General features: G+C 39.3%; 4 protein-coding genes across 4 annotated transcripts; 2 read left to right on the plus strand and 2 right to left on the minus strand.

Annotated features, from left to right (window-relative positions):
• The first annotated feature begins 34 nt into the window (after window positions 1-34).
• On the plus strand, window positions 35-4,954 carry rhd (Rh blood group, D antigen). Its single transcript, XM_022192438.2, has 10 exons — window positions 35-844; window positions 1,169-1,355; window positions 1,826-1,976; window positions 2,123-2,270; window positions 2,464-2,636; window positions 2,818-2,955; window positions 3,037-3,164; window positions 3,247-3,326; window positions 4,324-4,397; window positions 4,555-4,954. The coding sequence occupies exons 1-10, from the start codon at window positions 685-687 to the stop codon at window positions 4,579-4,581; spliced, it is 1,266 nt and encodes a 421-aa protein (XP_022048130.1). The 5' UTR covers window positions 35-684; the 3' UTR covers window positions 4,582-4,954.
• tmem50a (transmembrane protein 50A) lies at window positions 4,608-11,178 on the minus strand. Its single transcript, XM_022192439.2, has 7 exons — window positions 11,036-11,178; window positions 10,397-10,502; window positions 9,471-9,583; window positions 6,291-6,358; window positions 5,936-6,028; window positions 5,621-5,681; window positions 4,608-5,524 (listed from the first exon to the last, which is right to left on the minus strand). Exons 2-7 carry the CDS (start codon window positions 10,496-10,498, stop codon window positions 5,479-5,481), a joined length of 483 nt encoding a protein of 160 aa, XP_022048131.1. The 5' UTR covers window positions 10,499-10,502; window positions 11,036-11,178; the 3' UTR covers window positions 4,608-5,478.
• Window positions 11,179-12,299: 1,121 nt separating this feature from the next.
• mgst3b (microsomal glutathione S-transferase 3b) lies at window positions 12,300-14,871 on the minus strand. Its single transcript, XM_022192440.2, has 4 exons — window positions 14,631-14,871; window positions 14,376-14,498; window positions 14,064-14,136; window positions 12,300-12,652 (listed from the first exon to the last, which is right to left on the minus strand). The coding sequence occupies exons 1-4, from the start codon at window positions 14,754-14,756 to the stop codon at window positions 12,552-12,554; spliced, it is 423 nt and encodes a 140-aa protein (XP_022048132.1). The 5' UTR covers window positions 14,757-14,871; the 3' UTR covers window positions 12,300-12,551.
• A 1,568-nt stretch (window positions 14,872-16,439) lies between these two features.
• On the plus strand, window positions 16,440-19,833 carry rsrp1 (arginine/serine-rich protein 1). Its single transcript, XM_022192441.2, has 5 exons — window positions 16,440-16,668; window positions 17,154-17,736; window positions 17,871-18,049; window positions 19,310-19,387; window positions 19,483-19,833. Exons 2-5 carry the CDS (start codon window positions 17,175-17,177, stop codon window positions 19,639-19,641), a joined length of 978 nt encoding a protein of 325 aa, XP_022048133.1. The 5' UTR covers window positions 16,440-16,668; window positions 17,154-17,174; the 3' UTR covers window positions 19,642-19,833.
• Window positions 19,834-21,832: the final 1,999 nt, after the last annotated feature.

Here is a 21,832-nt window from a genome sequence, read left to right on the forward strand (position 1 = left end):
ACCAATCAGCTGCCCGCGGAGGAGGGTTTTTGTTCTTAGAGGTTTTTGCCTTTGGTTTGTTATGAGCAGAAAATATGCAATCTTTGGGACAAGATTCGCTTTGTGTCTGATACAAAAACAGCCATTCCAACATACGGGGGTTATTTATATCAGGGCTTTTGTGAGTGGTTCATTGACAGAGTTGCCCCAAGGCGATGAATGCCATCTATGTTTTGTTACCAGGTTAAAATGTGTGCACGATGTATGCACACGCGTGCGTTTTTAAATACAAAGTGAAGGCTGCTGTAATGATATGATGAGTTTTATCAGTGCGTTCCTTTTTGTTTAACCGTGATGTCTGTAGGGCTTATGATGATGCATTTTCTTCCTTATTTGTTTTGGAAATGGGCCATAAAGACAGGCTTTTCTAATAATGACTGTATTCAAACATGCAAATATGCAATGCGTGGATATTTTCATGACCCAAATTCTCTTGTAATATTTTATTACAACATTGTTGCAAATTAATTGAAATGACTGAGTGTTTTCCTCAGCATCTAAATCAACAATCACTCTTGACAGACGTTTTCATGCCCAGCAGCTGATAAAAACGAAAAGCTCTGTTTGGGGTTGCGCCCATTTTCAAAGTGTCTGGGCAATTTTCTGCGCGTCATTTGGAACAGAAGGGGGAAAGAAACATCTCCAATGGCTCCCCAGCACGCACCAAGCGCACCAAGTCTGCGCTCCCGTCTGGCACCTTTACTATTTTTGCTGCAGACAGGGTTCATCATCATATATGCTTTTTTTGTTGAAGTCGACAGCAATGTAAAAGTAGATGTGGAAACCTTCAGTGACTTCTATGCAGGTGAGTTTTTGAGTTTGGAGAGGAGAGGACACTGAGACACTGGGGGTTGAAAAGCTGGTACTTGATGTTTAATTTGCAAAGCTCATTTATGTAAAACAAAACAAACAAACGTCGAAGACATGCTTTGAAAAATAAACACATTAAACTTCAAGAGTATGGGGAGGAACTGCAGTTATTACTGTTGGGCACTGATAAGCTGGTTAGATGAACATGTACTGTCGTCTGAAAACTGAGCTGAAGTACAACATGGCTGTCAGCAAAAACTGCATCGTGCTGCTGTGTATTTGACAAGTTTTGTCATCCAGGACTTTTCTTCCCTTGCAGAGTTCCAGGATGTGAATGTGATGGTGATTCTAGGTTTTGGCTTCTTGTGCACTTTTCTGGTGCGGTATGGTTTCAGTGGCTCAGGGTTCAACCTCCTAGTGGCTGTCATGGCTACTCAATGGGCAATCATACTGAATGGTATTGAGTCCTGGTATTACGGAGGAAAGATCAGGATAAATCTGAGAAGGTATGATGTCTCATTTTCATTTTATTCATAATCCAAACTCCTTCTGACCAATAAGAAAAGATAATTTAACTTGATTTAACAAACATGCCCTCCACACTGTCAAAAACTTTATCTCACGGTCCCGTTGAAATTTCACTCACTTTTGCTTTTCTTAGTTCTTAGTTGTTGCTTCAATCTAGTTTTGCTTCCTTTGTTGTTAGTTTACCTGATTTTTGCTTCGTAGTTCTTAATTTACTTTTGATTTTTTTATATTATGTTTCTAAATTTATGTTTTTATAAAAGGTGAACCTTCTAAGTGTTTATTTAATGTCTGCTATTGCATGAAGAAAGAGTAATGAAATTTCAATCCTTGATATGTCATGTACATATTGAAGAAATGACAATAAAGCTGACTCTTTACATTATGAGAAACCTAATGTCGGTTTTCATTGTCCTATTGTTGAAGTTACTGATTGTAGTGTTTGCTATAGCCTGGTGGTTGCTGAGATGTGCACTGCCTCTGTCCTCATTTCAATGGGAACCATGCTGGGGAAGACCAACCCAGTCCACCTCATCATTATTGCCCTGCTGGAGGTGTCAGGGTTCATCGTGAATGAGTGGGTCCTCCAGACTCTCCTAAAAGTAAACAACTGTTCCTGTGTTTCACACTCACATCAAATATTAAGGCCACGTATATTCACACCATACATTGTACAATGAATGCTGTGCAGTCAGGGGTTTCCTGCTTTTGTTTGTAATTTAATGATGATAATGTTTCCTGTCTCCAGGTCCGGCCTCTGGACACCATCATGCTGCTCCATGTCTTTGGGGCCTTCTTTGGGCTCATGTTGACATGGATCCTTTACCGGAAAGGCTCAGAGCAGCGACTTGAAAAAGAGAAATTTGACAAGAAAACAGGATTATTCTCAATGTTGGGTGAATAGTAGGCTATAAATTTTTTTCGGTGTTGTCTTTATTGGGAGTTTGTTGGGGTTTAGCAAATGGAATAGCAACTGCATCAAGTACATATTTCATTTCATGCCCTGCTTTAGCACAGACCAACCTTGGCAAAGCAAACCCCTTCTATGTCTGAATAGAAATTCTCCTGTCTGTTGTCTCCATTCTCCAGGGAGTGTGTTTCTCTGGATGTTTTGGCCCACTTTTAACTCAGTCCTTGTGGATGATCGTACTCCTGGGAGGAAGCTGGGGGCCGTGTGCAGTACCTACCTGGCCCTGGCTGTTAGTGCTGTGACAGCTGCTGCCGTCTCTCTACTCTCACATCCCAAGGGAAAACTGAACCTGGTAGGATTTAACACTTGAAATGTGAACACAGTGTTCTGATGCTATGTATACAAAGTCACAGTAAGCTACATTAACGGGGTTGGTGCCCTTCTTGGGACAATGAAAGCCACTCAAAAATCAAATAAGTGAGCCAACACGCTTGATACTGTCAAGGTCTAATTCTTCTTCTCTCCTCGATCAGATCCACATGCAGTCATGCATCCTTGCAGGTGGTGTCGCTGTCGGGGTTTCTATGTCAGCAGTTCATCAGCCGTGGGAAGCCATGACTATTGGATTCTCTGCTGCCATTTTATCGACCATTGGATTCCAATATCTTAAGGTGTTTTATCACTACATGAACATTTACATCTTGGTTAAATAATATCAACATGGAAACTCCTGATAACTTCTTATTTTCCAGATCCACATGCTTCTTGCATTTCAGTGCCATGACACCTGTTCTACTCTGAGCACTCATGGACTCCCTGGTCTACTGGGATGGCTATCACATCTTCTCCTACAGATCAAAGACAGTGATGATCACACAACGTAAGCATGCGACAGTCGTATAACCGGTACTGCAACACATAGATGGTGTAACACAGTGTGTAATTTGCTCTTTATTTTATAGGGCTATCCGGTTTGCTGTGTTTCACATTTGTACTCTCCTAATCACCATCACCATAAGTTTGTCCACAGGATTTGTTACAGGTATGTCTTTGATTTAGTAAGAATTTTATTAGGAACAGCATGGCATGATCATGAAATTAGAGGGAGTCTGAGATTCTGGAGAAAGATTGTTGGTAGCAGCTAGTTAGCATATTACGGTAGCTAGCATGTATCAGATTTAACGTCCCTCTCACTGTCTTTTTTCCTATTCAAATGCGATCTATGCATGTTCACATGTGCACATTTGAATACTGTTGTGTAGATCTATCCACATCCCTTTGTTTACTATTTACATACAAATTATTTTTCACCACACACAGAATGGGCATCCAACAGACTGAATTTGACAGAATTATGTCAGGCTGAAAATGCATACATCACCTTTAATATCTGTTTTGCATTGTCCCGTCACAGAATAGTGTAATTAAAGTGATATACGCACAGATCACCTCATTCTACAGTATGCAACAATACACAGGATGACAGCTACAGGTGTATCAATACCGACCATAGACTGTATATATAGTGGACGTAGCATCTGGCTCCAAAATTGAAGTCCACCCAAAAGTGTCAAAAACTTGCAATATCACGCCGTCCGCTAGGGTTGGCTCCAAAAAGCTTTTGCTCCATAGACCCCAATTCATTTTTGGAAAAAATAAAATTTGATAGACTGATTTCCTACAGCTCAGGATTTTTATCCCGTTAGCTTTCATGGTCAAAATGAGAGATCAGGTGGCCGATCTTAAAATAAATCAATACTGAATTTTAAATAAATAGTTAAAGTTGGCGGAGACAGGGGGCGTAGCTATTCTTGATTGACAGTCCCATTGAATGGTCCTGCCCCGAGTTGCTCTCCGGTCCAGCCTGTTTGATGACGCTTTTTACGTCACTGGCTCCAAAAAATCCAAAATGGCGACCAGGAAGTAGCAAAATCCAGGCTTCAGTTTCTCAGCGTTGAAACCAACGGGTCACAGTGGTCACAGTTAGTTCATGCCTGATACCGACATTATAAGCCTGTTTCTTATATCATTGTTTTAAGGGTTGCTACTCAAGTGGAACTTCTGGAGACCCCCACAGAGCAAAAAATGGTTTGATGATCAAGCTTTCTGGGAGGTATGTAATCAGTAACTCCAAGGAAAGAAACAGTATATGAAAAATATTCATGACCGTGGAAAATGGTTATGGTGCTTTGGCAATATTTTGGACCGTTCCACCTTGAAAAGGAACATTTATAAAATTGCAACTGAAAAACTGTTTTCCTGTGTTGCAGTTTCCCCACAATGCAGTGTGCAAGTAAGAAGATGGAGAAAAAAGGAGATCAAATCATTGAAGCATTTTGGCATTTATTCATGTCACTGTATATATTCATACAATTATTCTTACTTTTATGAGAAGTAGTTACCAGATGTTTTTGGTATCAATGATAAGAAAAGAAGATAAACTGTAGAAAGAAGAATGTCACACTCATTTACTGCTCAGTATGTTTAATGTTGCCATGGCTGTCTGCAACAGGCCTGATGGTTTGGGTGTTACACAAGCAAAATGAATAGGTGTCCTGCTTAAATACAAATCTCCAGTATGGCAACAACACCCTACAGTTGTGAAATCATCATTGGCTCCGGGTCAGCAGTACGAGAAATTCAACAATAAATCTGAATTACTGCAAAGTTTCTGAGCTGATATAGTGTTATTTCAGGAAAAATACAAGCCACCCCTATGGTTACATTCATTAAACATGTATGTATACACCATTATGAAATATCACTCTCAATTCTATTTTGCGCCATAATAATTTATGGAGTTTTCACTTAACAGACAGTTCAAATCGAAGAATGTCATAGAAGTAAGTCTACCTAAAGGAAATGTGGACAGTTCAGGGTAGCAAAGCTCCCAAAATACACACTTTGTTATACACAAGTTGTAAACCATTTGAACCACATGGCTACACAATCTGAGTGCAAATAGACACAGTTCAAGATGTGCCAAATCTGAAAATAGTCCAACTTTCAAGGAGTCTATGAAAATTTGTGCTTCGTTATGATTTAGCTTTTATACAGCAAACTATATAAATTAAACATGTTAATTTGTAAGCTAAAAAAAGTTTATATATGAAGAATATAACCACTGAAGCATATTGTCTCATACAATGTCGAAAGCAGAGTGTGTAACCGTGGACAGGAACACACCGAGTCCATTACTGCCAGAGATCCTCCGTACGTCCAAACTTAAAGACCAAACCACTAAAATCAGAAATAAAGTGAGGAGAATGTGAGCACAATATTTTCATTTGATGAATGTGATGAAAGCACAATGCCACTGAAGATGACTAAACTTACCCAAAGAAAATGAATGCATTTTGGAAGAAAATGGCAATACCAGGGTAGACAACAGGCTTATCTGTAAAAAAACACAACAGATTTACAAAATTAGGTAGCATATATTATTTTGCAAAACTGGACTGTAAAAATTTAGCATTCCTTTTTATAAATCACAGTATTTATATGAAATTACTGCATAAGACCTCATACAACTGTTACACACACTTGCGAGTTGCCAATTGCTGTAATATGCCTCTCTGTGTCACAACACAGACCTGACTGCAAAACAGGGAGTACAAGTTGCACTGTGCTAAGCAGATAAACAGGACTTACGCGGCACTACGAATCCTCCAAACAGGATCCACATGGAGGCGATGAGTGAGCCAAAAGCCAGCATGAAGCCAATGAAGAGCCACACTCGAGCGCCTGCAAGAACAGATAAGAAAGGGCGGGTTACTGGGCGACGTGACACAGTGCTTCTTTAATGGTTTGTGTTTTACTGCACATACAGTATGGTGCAATAGTAATACAAGGAAACGGTCTGAAATTAGGCTACGAGAGGTGTAAAATTTTAAATTATTTTGCTGACTTAAAAAAAAATCATTGCAAGAGCGAAATAGAGAAAATCCAACATTTTGGGGGAAATATGTTGACATCAGAGGAATTCATAATTTTCTATCATACACACCGGTCTGTCCCATGCAGCCTTCACTGTAGCTGTCTCCTCTCACCTGGCCATTTGAAACTGCGTTTATCCTAAATGGGTCAAATGAGAGAATTCACAAACATATCAAAGTTTCTAAGAAAGTTGTTTTTATCTGATTGCTCATTTAAACAATGAGATAAAAGACTAATCAATATGCAGCACTCAGCCCCCACATCGAATGAGAGTGAAAATGTCAGAGAAATACCAGCACAATGTCCACTTGGTATCCTGCTCAGCAGCTGGAGTTGCTCAGTTGTCATGGAGATGGCTTTGCTGTTATCACATGACTCATATGAAGCCTGTGAATGCTGGGCCAAAACTGGTTATAATATCAACTGAGAAAAGGCCAACAGCATTCAGGATGGCTGAGGACACTCACATCCAACACCAGAGATGGGGGGTAACATCCCCCATCTCCCAAAGGCAATCACAACTTATCACGACTGAAACTCTACACTTAAGTCACATGATACCTTTTCCATGACGAGGAATTCCATGTGCTGAGGAAGGCCTGGTGATGGGTCTTTAAGCTTTAGGAACACTAAATAATTGTGCCATGTGTATCCTTCCTCAAACACAGAAACAAGGCTGGGTCATTCCAGGTGAAATGACCAGATATTCCTTGGGGGTGTTGCTGCGCCATCTTCAAATTAGTCCTAAATTTGCATGCCATTAGATAGTCACAAAAGTACTTTCTATGCAAAATTGTAGGCCTGTAGCTCAAATAGTTTCTGAGTTGTGGGGGTCTGAAATTTTCTGAATTTGGGCTATAAAAAGCCTCGCCAGCGTTTTTTGCATCTTTAAGTGGTTATTTCTCAGCCTCTAGACATACCAGAGAGTTGTGAGTTGGTAAACAAGGCCTCTGCATGTAGCTAGTGCCCCACAAACATCCCCAGGTGTTTCCCTACACTCTGCAGGCCGTGGGGGCTTGCTAAAAATGCTAAAAAATTAAGAGACATCTACTCACGAGTGGAGCTTGGGACCTTAAAAGTACTAGAAATACGGCACAGAAATGTTCTAACACCCCTGGGTTCCATTCTACACAAACTTGTGTGATAACTTAGCAAACTGGAGCTTTCTAGGTACCTCAGTTTGGAAAATATGAGCTCCCAAAGTTGGACGAGATTTTACATTGGCTATTTTGGGGGGCAAAAATCTCAGTGTGGGACAGGTACCAGAGACCCCAAATTTTTCTACAAGACAGTTCTATCTGTCGTCTATCATTGTACAAAAAAGCAGCAGGGTTATATTTGTAGTTACTGAGATATTCTTACTCCAAATGGCATGGGTGATGTCAAAATCGTTTTTTGCTTTTCTGTACTTTAAATTGGGATACAAGTATTAGCAGTCATTCCAATGGTAGTATGATGTATGTTTTGTTCTTTTTGAAATATTAGTTGTTAAAGGTGACTACCTTCAAAAAGCGTAATGGTATAACGTAGGTATTCCTAAGTTATAACTTAGGTATAGGGTCTTTTGCTTGTAACATGACATTGTACAATTAAATTTAACATGTTTAATCCCACTGCACTGATACTGTAAAATTCAACATTATTGTTGTATTTTTAAATTAATCAACCATAAACTACTACAGAGCTCCCTGAATTCAAGTTAGTACATGTAATTTGTATGTGTAGGTTATAATTACATGTATGCATTGCAAATGGGTGTCAACATGTCATGATATCTACAGGTATGGCTGTAAACTAGACCTTGTGACACAAAAAGGGCATTACACTTTTTTGCTTTCCAGTACTTTAAATGGGGATACAAGTATTAGTAGTCATTCCAATGGTAGTATTATGTATGTTTTGTTCTTTTTGAAATGTTAGTTGTTAAAGGTGACTACCTTCAAAAAGTGTAATGACATGTTGACACCCATTTGCAATGCAAATGCAATGCAGTGGGATTAAACATGTTAAATTTAATTGTACAATGTCATGTTACAAGCAAAAGAACCTATACCTAAGTTATAACTTAGGAATACCTACGTTATACCATTACACTTTTTGAAGGTAGTCACCTTTAACAACTAACATTTCAAAAATAACAAAACATACATAATACTACCATTGAAATGACTGCTAATACTTGTATCCCAATTTAAAGTACAGAAAAGCAAAAAATGATTTTGACATTACCCATGCCATTTGGAGTAAGAATATCTCAGTAACTACAAATATAACCCTGCTGCTTTTTTGTACAATGATAGACGACAGATAGAACTGTCTTGCAGAAAAATCTGGCGTCTCTGGTACCTGTCCCACACTGAGATTTTTGCCCCCCAAAATAGCCAATTTAAAATCTTGTCCAACTTTGGGAGCTCATATTTTCCAAACTGAGGTACCTAGAAAGCTCCAGTTTGCTAAGTTATCACACAGGTTTGTACAGAATGGAACCCAGGGGTGTTAGAAAATTTCTGTGCCGTATTTCTAGTACTTTTAAGGTCCCAAACTCCACTCGTGAGTAGATGTCTCTTAATTTTTAGCATTTTTAGCAAGCCCCCATGGCCTGCAGAGTGTAGGGAAACACCTGGGGATGTTTGTGGGGCACTAGCTACATGCAGAGGCCTTGTTTACCAACTCACAACTCTCTGGTATGTCTAGAGGCTGAGAAATAACCACTTAAAGATGCAAAAAACGCTGGCGAGGCTTTTTATAGCCCAAATTCAGAAAATTTCAGAACCCCACAACTCAGAAACTATTTGAGCTACAGGCCTACAATTTTGCATAGAAAGTACTTTTGTGACTATCTAATGGCATGCAAATTTAGGACCAATTTGAAAATGGTGCGGCAACCACCACCTGTTGAAACCACACGGAATGACCCGGCTGAACAATTTGTTGACGACATCTAACTGTTCTTACAAACAATGTGATTTGACTGGATTTGTGATCAAAGAACTTCAGTGTAGCATTCAGATTGTGTGTGATTACGTGTGGCAGAAGTGATGAAGTATTGTCACATGAGACATCATCAAAAGCATGACTGTTGCAGAAGGAGGTGGCATGAATTTGAAAAAAAAAACCCCATTGACACAACAGTTTAAACCTTGGGCCAAATGTACTGCATTACAAACAGCAGCCTTTTCAAATTGTAAATCTGATTTGCAATGGAATCATTGTGTGGTCATCCAGAGAAAGTCTGAAAAGTCCTTCTTACATGAGAAAGGCCACTGTCGCTATGACTCCACATGTGTGATAGGCATGATGAAAAACGTCCTCTGAAGGGTATTTCACTGCTGCATCGATGATGATCCACCAACCAGTGAAGAACTGAAATGACAAGATCCAGTTAGCCTGAGCAGTTCAATGACTGTTTGTGGGGATGTGAAGCTTTAATGATCATTCACAAGCATTCTCCATACACTGGTCATTAAAAACAAGAGGAAAATACTGACCAGGAACACAGATCTCTTGAGTAGTATAATTTTAGTAGCTTCCATTAAATGTACCAGTGGGTTAGCAGCATGTTACTGTTGTAGCTGCTGCAAGTGGTTTGAACTACTTAATATCCTGTTTTACATACAAGGAGAGCAGATAAATCTAATCTACTAAGGGGTCCTGAGATGATCAATCAGACAGGACGAAAACAGAGCTCTGATGTACAAATCTGTATTAATTTTTTTCTTTAACCTTTTTTTGTGGGATACTGTATTGTTTTGAACATCATTTGAACTTGAACCACATGAAAATTGTAGCAAACAAACTATCTGCTGAGTCTGAAATGTGACCCCGACTAGAGAATGTTTTTTGGAAGACGTCAAAAAGGTTTCAAACCACTGGCTCAATGTTTTGCATTCAGTTGTATTAAAAAATTGTGTTACAGACTGTAAAAACTTCATCTTAAAAGTAATGTTTAACTAAACCTGTCAAGTGTAGCCAAAGTATAAGTAAGTACCTGTACTTAGGTGCAGTGTATCAGTAAATGTACTTAGTAACTTTCCACCACTGTCTAAACCTAAATCACTTAAACGTTTGTCTTAGTTTATAAATCCCTTCCTCATATGAAATGTACTATAAATGACTAAACAATGTATTATCTAGCGACAGCCCGCAAGAGCAAATTGAAGAAATCGGTGGAAATACCAGAACTCCAGCAGCAATAGAAGCGATGGTGTTTCTTCTCTCTCCCCAGTCCACATTACACTCACAGTCTCCGCACCGGATTCCGTCCAGAAATCCCGACATGACTCTGGGAAAAGGGCGTTAAATTCACCGACAAACAGCATTAGAACTTAACAGAAACACTCAGATGTCTCAGGACTACACAAGTTCTGATAAATACACAACAACTAAAGTCTATTCCCTCTAAATGCCTTGTCTGAAATCTGAAAAACGGTGTATAGTGTAGTGCGCAGTCGCTGTACAGTAAGAATGATGCTCAACCCCCCTCATGTAAACTAAGCAGCAACAATTCCGAAACTCCACATTTCTACAGTAAAACAGCAGCTCTGAAACATCGATTCGACAACAAGGTAGCCTTCGTGTCCAGTTAGAAGTTGTACAAATTGACTGCGTATTACAACAGAGGATAAAACGGCTCCGTCGTCGGGATTCTTTTGTTCACCGCTTTGGCACTAGCAAACATTTCCTTGAAGGTTTCTTCTTGCTACGAAGTGGCTGAAAATAATGTTAGAGCTCAAACGACAACCGTGGTAACGGACAAAAACACGCACTCAAATGGCGTTTCTTACATGTATTGTCATTTTCAAAGGATTTTTTTACCTTTTAATTTCGGTTTTTGATGTGCACCTCTTGGGTAGATCCGACTTTGCTTCCGAAAGCGCTCGGTCATGCACATGCGCATTTCATCCACACACCCGTTTGACGAGAGAAGCTCTGAGACGTTGATGTTGTTGCCTTCAAGTACCCGAAATAAAATGGGAATTTTTAATCGTAACACGTAGATGATGTGTTCAAAAACCAATGTACTTTGGAAAATTACGGCAATCGACTTAGACGCAGCTAAGATGTGACGTTCAAATTAGCTAAATGAAGTAAGTGTTCCGTGCTACAAATAATAAAATAATAAAACAAAACACTAAATGCACCTTATCTTCAGTTCAATAATTCTTCAGGGATGTCTCCTCTAGTATTTATGAAACCTTGAACATACACTCCCCACAGACGACCGTTTGGTAGGCACTGATAAAATGTTTCAAAACGAATGTCCTTCAGTGAAAGTTTTTGGGACATTCCATAAGTGTTTTGTTTTTTGCTGGGTCAACTTATAGATTTCCTTGTGACCAAGGACTGCAGCTCTTGATAATATAGGGGGAAAATGTGCCAATGGAAAATAAAAGTCCTCTTGTAATATGGACAAGTAGCACTTTGAAAAATGTTTTAATTATTGCATATCTATGGCCGGGGCCTTACAGCAAGAAGATCCCCGGTTCAAATCCCGGCCTGGGCCTGGGGTCTTTCTGCATGGAGTTTGCATGTTCTCCCTGTGCATGTGTGGGTTTTCTGCGGGCACTCCAGCTTCCTCCCACAGTCCAGAAATATGCTGAGGTTAATTGGTTACTCTAAATTGCCCGTAGGTATGAATGTGATTGTGATTGTTTGTCTGTATATGTAGCCCTGCAACAGATTGGCAACCTGTCCAGGGTGTCCACTGCCTTCACCCGAGTCAGCTGAGATAGGCTCCAGCACCCCCTGCGACCCTCGTGAGGATAAAGCGGTGTATAGAGAATGGATAGATATCTATGGCTTCATTTATTTATATCAAGACTTATTTCATTGTCAATAAATGTATTTCATGCGGGTTTATTTATCTATTATTTAACAGAACATTTTATTTCATTGTTTGTTAAATACAACACGCAGATCAACTTCAAAGCATTTGGTTCATGGTCTAACAGATGGGAAATGTGCGGCTGAGACATCATGTGTTAGTCACGTGGGACCTTCATGCCTGCTGCTGACCCTTTTAATATTCACAACTATTTCTCAGCTAATGCCTGCAACTGTGAACAAAGGACGCAGAGAATTCATTTGAAGCTGCAGTACCAGTCAGCATCTACTTTATTGTTGATTATTGCATACTGTTCAGTACATGGACCAAGCATTCGCAAAAATGATTGGAATGTCACATCAGTGGTTCATAAAAAAGAAGATTAATATCACAATTTGAGATAAGCATTTGAAGAACTGTGCAGAGACTTCACTGTTGATAAATCTGAAAATGCCATGCTAGCCAGTATAAATGAGTCAAATGGGCAAACCCAAAATGACAATCATCTCAGTAGACGCCAATCAGCTGCAAGGCTATACATATGGACAGAATGATGACTCCAAAATATCCAATGTAGCCATAGCCACCGTTCATCCTCTTGGCTGGATCTGAAATACAAACAAAATAATGGTAATTTTCACCAAAGCGGAGTTACATAAAATGAATAAATGAATGGCTATTGTTTAGAAAGAACAAGAAACACCAAACTCCTACTTACTACACTACAAGACAGTAACAATGATGAAAGAAGTATTTAGATTCGTTAAGTAAAAATGCCAATACTGCAGTATAAAAGCATATCAATACAAATAAAAGTCCTTGATAAATCTTACATAAAGTACATCTGTATTAACAGCAAAATGTAGCAAAGTATTAAAGTTACAGTCTTGGTTGGCTCTCTCTGACAGATATATAACTATTTGATTAATACTACTAAAGTATCAGGGTGTCAGCAGCATGTTACTGTTCATGCAGGTGGAGCTACTGTAGTTTGAACTACATTATAGACAGCCTGATACACAGGGACGACACTTAACTCTGAGGGCTTGTTAAGGCTTATAAGGACATGAAAGAGGACAAAAAGAAAGTTTCAGTTTTTTAGTTGTTGGACTTTTTCTCTAATCTGTATTTCTTGTTGCAATAATAGAGCATTTGGGCATGTTTGAACTGAAATCGTGAGAAGTTTGGGGGAAAATCTCTATTTGTTCTGACAAACCACTGGTAAAATCTTTGGTATTGTGCTTTATTTAAAAAAAAAATTATTATACATCACGCAAAATCTAACCAAAGTTGTCAGATAAAAGTAGTGGTGCTGAAATAAAAATATTTCCCTCTGGAATGTAGTGGAGTGGAAATACAAAGTTGCAAAAAATTTAAATATTTAACCAAACTACAAGTACCTCAGAATTCTACTAAGCTATAGTAATGGAGTAAATGTACTTAGTTATTTCGTACCACTGTTTAAACCCATATTAATTAAACAATGATGACAAACATTTGAACTTCATACATGTTTGTCTCGGCTTGATAACCTTTTCCTCATATGCAATCTATTGTAAATGATTAAACCAAACTAGACTGAGAGTAATAAAAATGGTCAGATATCGCTGCACCGTAACCTTTGTCACAACTGAACCACAACCTTTACACTTGTAGGGGAAGTGAACTGTTGTGGGTGAAAAGTCTTACAAGAGTGATATAACTGACTTATATCTGTAATAGAGTACTTCTATTACCTGCCATAATACATTTCAGTGCAGTGATAAATAAGATAAAGGATAAAAGCTGACTTTAACTCAGTAATCATTGCACATTACAATATAATATTGGATGTTTTATTCAATAAGGACTCACAAACTTTGACCCATCTAGCTGACTATTGCGTTTTGCAGTTGTTATAAAGATGGAGGTGCAAAATAAAAGTAACTAGTTAGCCTATATATATCACATTTTATTTATTAGTTTAGGTGCTGTTGTGCTCCACTAGGTCCTTCCGCATGACATACACATCAGTCTTACCTCCTGTGTAGTAGCCCCATGCGTAGGACAACCTGCTGGTCACCCAGATAGCCCCCAGCACAGATGCTGATAGCTAGTTATGAACACATACATACACACAAAGTGAGAATTGCTTGAAAATATGCTGATTCACTGTGATACAATCTTTTTTGACTTGGCCCTGTTATCTGGTTATCCGAGGAAATCATGTCAAAGATCATGAAGACTGGTTTCCCCTCCCAGAAATCTAATATGTACTATGCACAAACAATACAGAAGGCAGCAAAGCTACTGGTGGTTGTGCTTGACTGAAGTGTGTAAAACCATATTTACCGGATAGACCAGCGCTGCAATGGTCTGGAAGACCAGCCACTGAGGGTACACCTCCAGGGTGTTCTGGTGGGCTCTCTGGATGCAGTTGAACACATTCTCCTTGTCGCTGTACATGGTGGGGTACTGTAAAATAAACAGCAAGGACGCGATAAGATAGCACAAATTAAACAGCTTTCAACAGAGCTGGAAGCGTGCAATATCCACTACTTCAAAAACTGTTTTCATTATCTTCAACGAAAGTCGAATTGGAACTACCTTCACTCCGTACTTCTTCCTGGCAGAACCCACATTCATTCCCAAATAAGTCAGCATTACCCAGCTGTACAGGTAAGTAAATATGACATATCCGAAGTTGGACGGCAGCACAGTGAGGATGTCCATGTTGGCGCGATGGGTAGCCTGCTATCAGGTTTCAGGTGAGCTCAGTAGGATCACCTGAACACAGCAGAAGAAGGCGGTTTTATATCCCACGAAAGCCAGGAAATAGACAAGTAAACAAAACGCAATTTATATGAAACATCGCGAGATCACTCGCCCAGTGAGATTAGAATTTAAAGGGCAACACCACAGGTACTTATCCTGATATTTCAGTTGCATGCACAAGTTCCGTCGGCATAAACATTACAGTTCTCTTCTTTGAACCTCCCATCTCTAAATATCGTGCTGTGGTTATGAATTCTTATGTAACATTGAAAAATAATACTAATAATGATCAGTGGCATAGTTGTGCCTGGGTGTCCAGGACTATACCCTTTCACCTGCATTCAAGTATGTCAAAGAGTATCAGTAAAGCTCTGAGTACATTGGCGTGTCATTCTGATAATGCGATAAGGCATTAAAAATCTAAAAAAAAAGTTCATGTAAAATACAGGGTCTTATATTTAAACGTCCGTAAAAATCTGATCTGTTTACTAAAGCCTTTTTTTAGTCACATGAAGAGTTTTATTACTGAGATTTTTCCTTTCACAGTCTCACAGCAGGATATTTACAGAATATTATTGATATTTATGATATTATATTCAGTGACGTTAGTGTATTAATGGATGTTTCCCAGAACTACACATTAAACATGACCTCTCTAATCATTAAAGTAACTAACAAAACATGGCACACACTTGTAGGGGAAGTGAACCGTTGTGGGTGAAAATTCTTACAAGAGTGATATAACTGACTTATATCTGTAATAGAGTACTTTTATTACCTGCCATAATACATTTCAGTGCAGTGATAAGCTAAAGGATAAAATCTGACGCTAACTCAGTAATCATTGCACATTCAAATATAATATTGGATGTTTTATTCAATAAGGACTCATAAACTTTGACCCATCTAGCTGACTATTGTGTTTTGCGGTTGTTATAAAGATGGAGGTGCAAAATAAAAGTAACTATATATATATATATATATATATATATATATATATATATATATATCACATTTTATTTATTAGTTTAGGTGCAGCCATGCACCTAAACTAATAAAGGTGCATGGCTGCATCTAATCATTAAAGTAACTAACAAAACATGGCACAAATTAGCCAAGCAGCAATGAAAACACATTTAGTTGTTCAATTTTAAGTTTCTGCAGTCAGTTAAGTCATTAATGGGCTACAGACAGAGCTTTCTGTTAGTTTCATTTATTTATTTTGCCAGCAACATATGCAGCAGATTTGAGATTTTGTGTTATGGAAATTTGTGGGTACACTTTTTCCTATCATCCGCATCTCCATCTATTCTCCTGAACTAGATAAAGGTTGGCCATCTGAATTATTTTAAATATATGTTCTATATGAGATTAGTATGAATAAATATGTCGAAATCACCATTTTACATACAAATATAGCTGTTTAAATTATCATGAATAATTCTGTGGACAAATTCTATGAAATTCTATGCTTCACGTTCACGATATCATTTTCGGAAGAAATACTGTGGAGACAAAAAATCGAGACTCTCAACCAGAGCTGACTGATTGAATCTCCTGCCTAAGAAGAGTCGTTCAAACGCATTGAAACGTTCAGAACATCACGTGACTGAAACCTTCCAGAGTCTACATAAAGCCCCGGTGCAGCCATTAGCTCGCCTCCATTTCAACGACGGTGACTGAACGTTGAGCTCCGAGGAAGAAGCCACGAGTTTGAAAACCGTTTGACTACGAATCAGTGAATTACAGCAGTTTACATTCTGTTTCGTTAAACTGTATTGTAGTACATTTTCGTAAGTGGTATTTTGACACGGTTCTATCGTTTATATCAACGTTAACAGAAGAACAGTTTCCAGCTACAGTCAACCTGGTAAGTCTTTAAACGGCAGCTAGCATAGCATGTTCTGTCGACGAATCACGTGCAGATAGTTGCTTTCATCGGCTTTGTGAATAATAACGTGCTCTTCGTTTATTTATAAGGTTTGTGCCAATTGTATTTTCAACCAAAAGGCTAGGGTTTGGTTTTAAATGTTTTAGACTGATATCAGACGTTAGCTGAAACTAGCCGAGCCCCAGCTTGCGTCACTCTGGAAATTTCCAGTACGGCCCAGTCAGCCACTGCAGTTACGCAACGTGTCTGTGCTCTGTGGGGGCAGCATTGAGAAAACAGTTATGCAACAGCAGCTATTGGCGTACACAGACTCGTATTTCCAAAGCATTTCTATAAAATGTCTTCAGATTTGCTTTGTTACACTGACTACTGCTGTACCAGATCATTTAAGATTTGATATCTGTAAATGTGATTTTTCAAATTTTCCCCCTCAATTATTCATGCCTTTTTTTTCCTCATTTCAGCCTGTGGCAGAAAACAAGACAATGGCCAAGGAAGCAGCCTCACACTCTGAGATGGCCCATGCTCGTCAGAGCGATGGCATCAATGTGATCTTTGACAAAGGGAGCCCTTGCTCATCTCACTCTCGTTCTCAATCCAGAAGCAGCTCTGCCAGCAGCCGCTCCTCTAGCAATTCCAGGGGACGTGACAGCCGCAGGAGACATAACAGGTCCTCATCTTCATCTAGCAGCTCACCCTCTTCTCGCTCTAGGTCTCGCTCTCACCCTCGTTGCCACAGACCATCCTCCTGTTGTCGCTGTGATGACCATCGCAGATATGGCCGTGGTCGTGACCGCTGTCCACTGCCACGACGATACAGGGCATACTCCCGCTCCTACAGCCGCTCACGTTCACCAGACAGTTACTCAAGTCGGAGACGCTATAGGTTCCACTACAGGTCTAGGTCCAGGTCGCCTAGCCGCTGGAGTAGGGAGAGGAGACATGTGAGTCACTACAGATCAAGATTTCCCCCCTCTCCACCCAAATCTGACAGGAGCCGGTCGAGGTCCAGATCATCAGGACACTCTTCCAGTTTGAGTTTGCATGGTAAGTTGAATAGATGAAATGTTGAAACGGTTATTGTTTGTGTTTTTAGTTTAGAGAGGCAAACTTTGTCTTGGTAAAAAGGTTGAATCATACAACTGATGAATCTTCTCTCTCAAATTGTATGTGTTCCACAGATAAAAAAGCACTCCTCGAAGCAGCAAAGTCTAATGCCATGAAGATGTTGGGAGTGGAGAAGCTTGACCTACCTGAGAGTGTGAAGCCTATCCTATCAGAGGAGTCACAGGAGTCCAAACGGGTGTCACCAGAGCCAGAGACAAGGGTGAGACAAGGCCCTCAAAAGACTTCATCACAGGTGGGTGTCTGAGAGTGAATGTTAGTTGTAGGTGGAACACAGCAGACAGTAAAGATGAGGCTTTCTCATAAGAGTCTGATTAAAGGCCTGGAAGTATATTTATAATCTTGTCTTGGATATAATGACAAAGCAAGAGGTGTTGAGAACTTCAGGAATAGCTAATAGCTTTTCATACAACATGTGCATAACAGTGCACTGACAATTATTTTTACCACGTGGGACATTAATAGATTTTAAACTTTAAAGTTTTATTTTTTACCAAAACCTTCTATTTTTTTTTTTTTAAAGAATTACTTATTGCTCCTAGTAGTCTGACCATTTTAAGTTTCAGCAAGCTCTACAGGTTTTTTTTTTTTTTTATTTGCTTGTGGCCTGTGTTGTGTTGAATTTCCTGTCTTGTGTTAACCTTTGGACCCATGAGGGAACACACATACTCTCTGTATTTATTCCTGTCTTCATAGATAACATGACAGTGGTCTCCTTCACTCATCGACACCTGGGATTAAAGGGCTGTCATGTGACTTGGGTGACGACATATTTGTTTGCGTGAAAGGTTAACTGATAACTCTTGAAATGTTCACAATGTGTCATTATCAACTAGAGGTTAGACTAACACAGATGTAGATTGCCACATTATGCAAACATTCCATACTACTGCTAATTACACACATAGATGCATTCATGATGATATACACAAGCAATTCAGATATTGTCTCAGCTTTATATAGATACAACGTAGAATTTTGACATTCCAAATGTATTTATCCTTGCAGTTGAAATGGGTCGTTGTTATTTAGCAGAATCCACCACTTGCTGATGGAGCGCAGGCGTGTGGACTGGGTTATAGTGACTATTCCTGTCAAGAGAACTAAAAACAGATGAAGAACTCCTCTCCGTATGCCAAAGATAAGTTGGTACACAAGACGTGTGCTAATTTGCTGAGAAACCTGCGTCACCATCATTATGCCACTGTAGACAGAGAAGCCAATCTTTTTACATTTGATCTTTTGTTTACATTTTTTTTTAATCCTGTTTCAAGGCCAGTCCTTGAAGCATTCATTAAGTGGTTGGGAGGGGCTGCATGAGAGCTGCAGTGTGTTGAAGATAATGCTTAAAATATTCTTTATTTGTACAATAGACAGCATTGGTAGAAGAACTTGTAATCCATATTTCTGAACTTCACAAACTGTCAAAACTCACTCCATCACTGGTTTCATACTCGTGACTAACTATGCACATTTTTTCTTGTTTTTGAAACAGAGCAGCGACATGGAGTCTGATGACATGTCCAGCCCAAGCACATCCCCAAAAAGAAAAATCATCTCTTTCAGCATTAATGTAAGTCACTTCAATTACAGTTAATCTTTAAAGCCTAACAATGCAGAACATTGTCCTGAATGTCTTCTAACATTTGAATTTATTTGTCTTTCCAGAATTCTGTGGCCAAACCAACTGTGGTAGCTCCATCTGGTGCTAAGGTAACTCCCAGAGTGGACAGCTATGAAAGCAGGAAGCCCTACGGCCACTGGGTTCCAGTCAGATCAGGCAGAACCTCCAATGCACGCAAACACACTCTGACCAAGTCACATTAGTGTGGCAGAACACATGGACAATGTAAATACTGTAAATATTTTGTACAAATCCTGATTTGTCCTTTCATGGTCGACATTTTCTTTCAGATGTTAAAGATTTAAGTGGGAAGAAGTGAAGAATTCATTCAGGTGGGATTATTTCTTTCCCTTTGTGGTGTTTATAAGTTCAATAAAGATATTCCATTAAAAATACTGATTGTTTCTGTCAGTTATTTTGTGAATCATTACATAAGTCACAGATTGCATTCAGTTTAGGGAAAGAAGTTTCAGAAGTTCTAAGTATATTCAGTGCAAGGACATGTGGTGTAAATGCAGTTGACACACTTTGTGATGCAGTGTATTAACAGCAAAACATTTGAATCAGCTGAAAATAAGTATCCACAACAGTGAGTACATGCATTAAATGGTAGAGATTTGGTGTTTAGGGAAGACAAAGGTAGCACATTGATGTCAAGTCCAAACAATGCAGGATTTACTTCGACTCTTGCAGTTTACAGTAAAAGTACTGAGGATTCCTTTTTTTTTTTTTTGGTTATTCATTAGTTACAGGATATTGGGTACAGTCAGTTTTACTCCATGATGACCACATGGTGGCAGTATATTGCAGTTTGTGTATAACGATAAAGGCCTAGGGATGGTTTCTGTTCACATTTGTTTTCCAGTGATTAATGTATGATGGAAAGAAAACTGCTCTGGGACATTTGAATAGAACAGAGCAATCCTTGATAAAACTGTTACCACCTGTGCATTTCCTGTTTTGACAACCAAAATGTCTGCTTTAAGAAAGGTCCATGAAAAATATCATTCACAATTTGGAAATCACACACAGCTTTTTCTTTTCCCAGTTGGAACTCGGGTGATCACGCACCACCTGTTCCTACAACTGTCGGCTAACGGAGTCTGAGCATGTTCCTTCTTGAGCAACTTGATAAACATCCTGCTGTTGTTCCACTTACCCTAAAGCTTGAGTCTATTAAACTCGACAGCTTCTTGGCAGATGGTAAAAAAAATACTACTGAATTACTGCTAGAAGCTAACGTATCCACTGGATAGTAATAAATTTAAATGACTGATATTGAGATACATGCCACAGTGTGTTGTAATAAAAAGGTAAAATCACAGTTTTGAACACATCTTCCTGCCAGACTCTGTGTCTCCTGCTGTAAACTGACCTGTATTTCTGATTTATTACTTTGATAGCACATGCAGATATGAAACAAAGGTCTTGGAGCAGAGGTAATACTCGCAAAAGCTTATAAGTGTTGTTTAGTTGATACAAATCAACTGCACTGATCTTCACACATAGCAAGCTTTCACAGAAGACTGGCTTATCTGGTCACTCTTGCCTGACTCGCTGATTTCATATGAATATGCAATGTGTTGTTTTTGTAGTGCCACACAATCACATGCAAGCTATTACCTAAATGTTTACATGCCTTCAATAAAACCCATTTCGCTTTACAAGATCATTCAACCTGGCTGTGGAAAAAAAAAAGGTGTCAGACTATCTGTGAGACACAACAGTGAATTTATGTGTTGTTCGTTATACAATTCCCAGCCAATATCCTCAGGCTAATCAGATAAGAGTACAAAAATATCACAATCATAAACCTGAAGATTTAATCCGCTCCACTCCCTAACAGCTCTACAACAGAGTCGGATATCAAAGGCATCTGAAAACCTCCCCTGCCCTTCATCTGCTGAGCATAGACGCGCGTCATGGCGTCTTTGAACAGCGTCCTTTGAGAACATCCCATAAATATATTCTTTGAGGTTCACCAAGAGGATTGACTCATCCAGATACAATGTAATTCAAATAAAGACTGAGGTTCGTCTCGTCCAATACTGGTATACCTCTCCCCACAAAACACAACAGCTGTCTGTCCTGTAGAGGGCGCAGTACCACCACATTCTAACATCCTAATGGGAGACTAGCATGGGAACCTGTTGGCATGTCTCCTTTCCAGTCACAAGGCTTTCCTGCTTATGTCCCAGCTTTGGGCCATTTAGTACAGAGATGCAGATGAATTAATACATTGAATTACTCAGTTGTTGCCCCTTATCTCTGTGCACCTCCACTCCAACATTCTTTTGGCTGACATCTTCTACTAAACATGCCCCGAGGTGTGACAGCAGTTAGTGGTAGTTCACTCTCACGCTCGATGTGTCTCCGTCATGAGACCACACACAG

Source organism: Acanthochromis polyacanthus, chromosome 1 (assembly GCF_021347895.1).
Source record: "Acanthochromis polyacanthus isolate Apoly-LR-REF ecotype Palm Island chromosome 1, KAUST_Apoly_ChrSc, whole genome shotgun sequence".
Taxonomy (NCBI): domain Eukaryota; kingdom Metazoa; phylum Chordata; class Actinopteri; family Pomacentridae; genus Acanthochromis; species Acanthochromis polyacanthus.

Coding starts and splice junctions, on each gene's coding strand:
- tmem50a (XM_022192439.2), bottom strand. CDS start 10,498: ATGTCGGGATTTCTGGACGGAATCCGGTGCGGAGACTGTGAGTGTAAT. Junction 6,359..9,470: donor GCGACAGTGGCCTTTCTCAT/GTAAGAAGGACT, acceptor TGACCCATTTAG/GATAAACGCAGTTTCAAATG. Junction 5,682..5,935: donor TGGAGGATTCGTAGTGCCGC/GTAAGTCCTGTT, acceptor GTTTTTTTACAG/ATAAGCCTGTTGTCTACCCT.
- rhd (XM_022192438.2), top strand. CDS start 685: ATGGCTCCCCAGCACGCACCAAGCGCACCAAGTCTGCGCTCCCGTCTG. Junction 1,356..1,825: donor ATCAGGATAAATCTGAGAAG/GTATGATGTCTC, acceptor TGTTTGCTATAG/CCTGGTGGTTGCTGAGATGT. Junction 3,327..4,323: donor GTCCACAGGATTTGTTACAG/GTATGTCTTTGA, acceptor CATTGTTTTAAG/GGTTGCTACTCAAGTGGAAC.
- mgst3b (XM_022192440.2), bottom strand. CDS start 14,756: ATGGACATCCTCACTGTGCTGCCGTCCAACTTCGGATATGTCATATTT. Junction 14,499..14,630: donor GGAAGAAGTACGGAGTGAAG/GTAGTTCCAATT, acceptor TTTATTTTACAG/TACCCCACCATGTACAGCGA. Junction 14,137..14,375: donor TTGCAGCGCTGGTCTATCCG/GTAAATATGGTT, acceptor GTTCATAACTAG/CTATCAGCATCTGTGCTGGG.
- rsrp1 (XM_022192441.2), top strand. CDS start 17,175: ATGGCCAAGGAAGCAGCCTCACACTCTGAGATGGCCCATGCTCGTCAG. Junction 17,737..17,870: donor TTCCAGTTTGAGTTTGCATG/GTAAGTTGAATA, acceptor TGTGTTCCACAG/ATAAAAAAGCACTCCTCGAA. Junction 19,388..19,482: donor TCATCTCTTTCAGCATTAAT/GTAAGTCACTTC, acceptor TTGTCTTTCCAG/AATTCTGTGGCCAAACCAAC.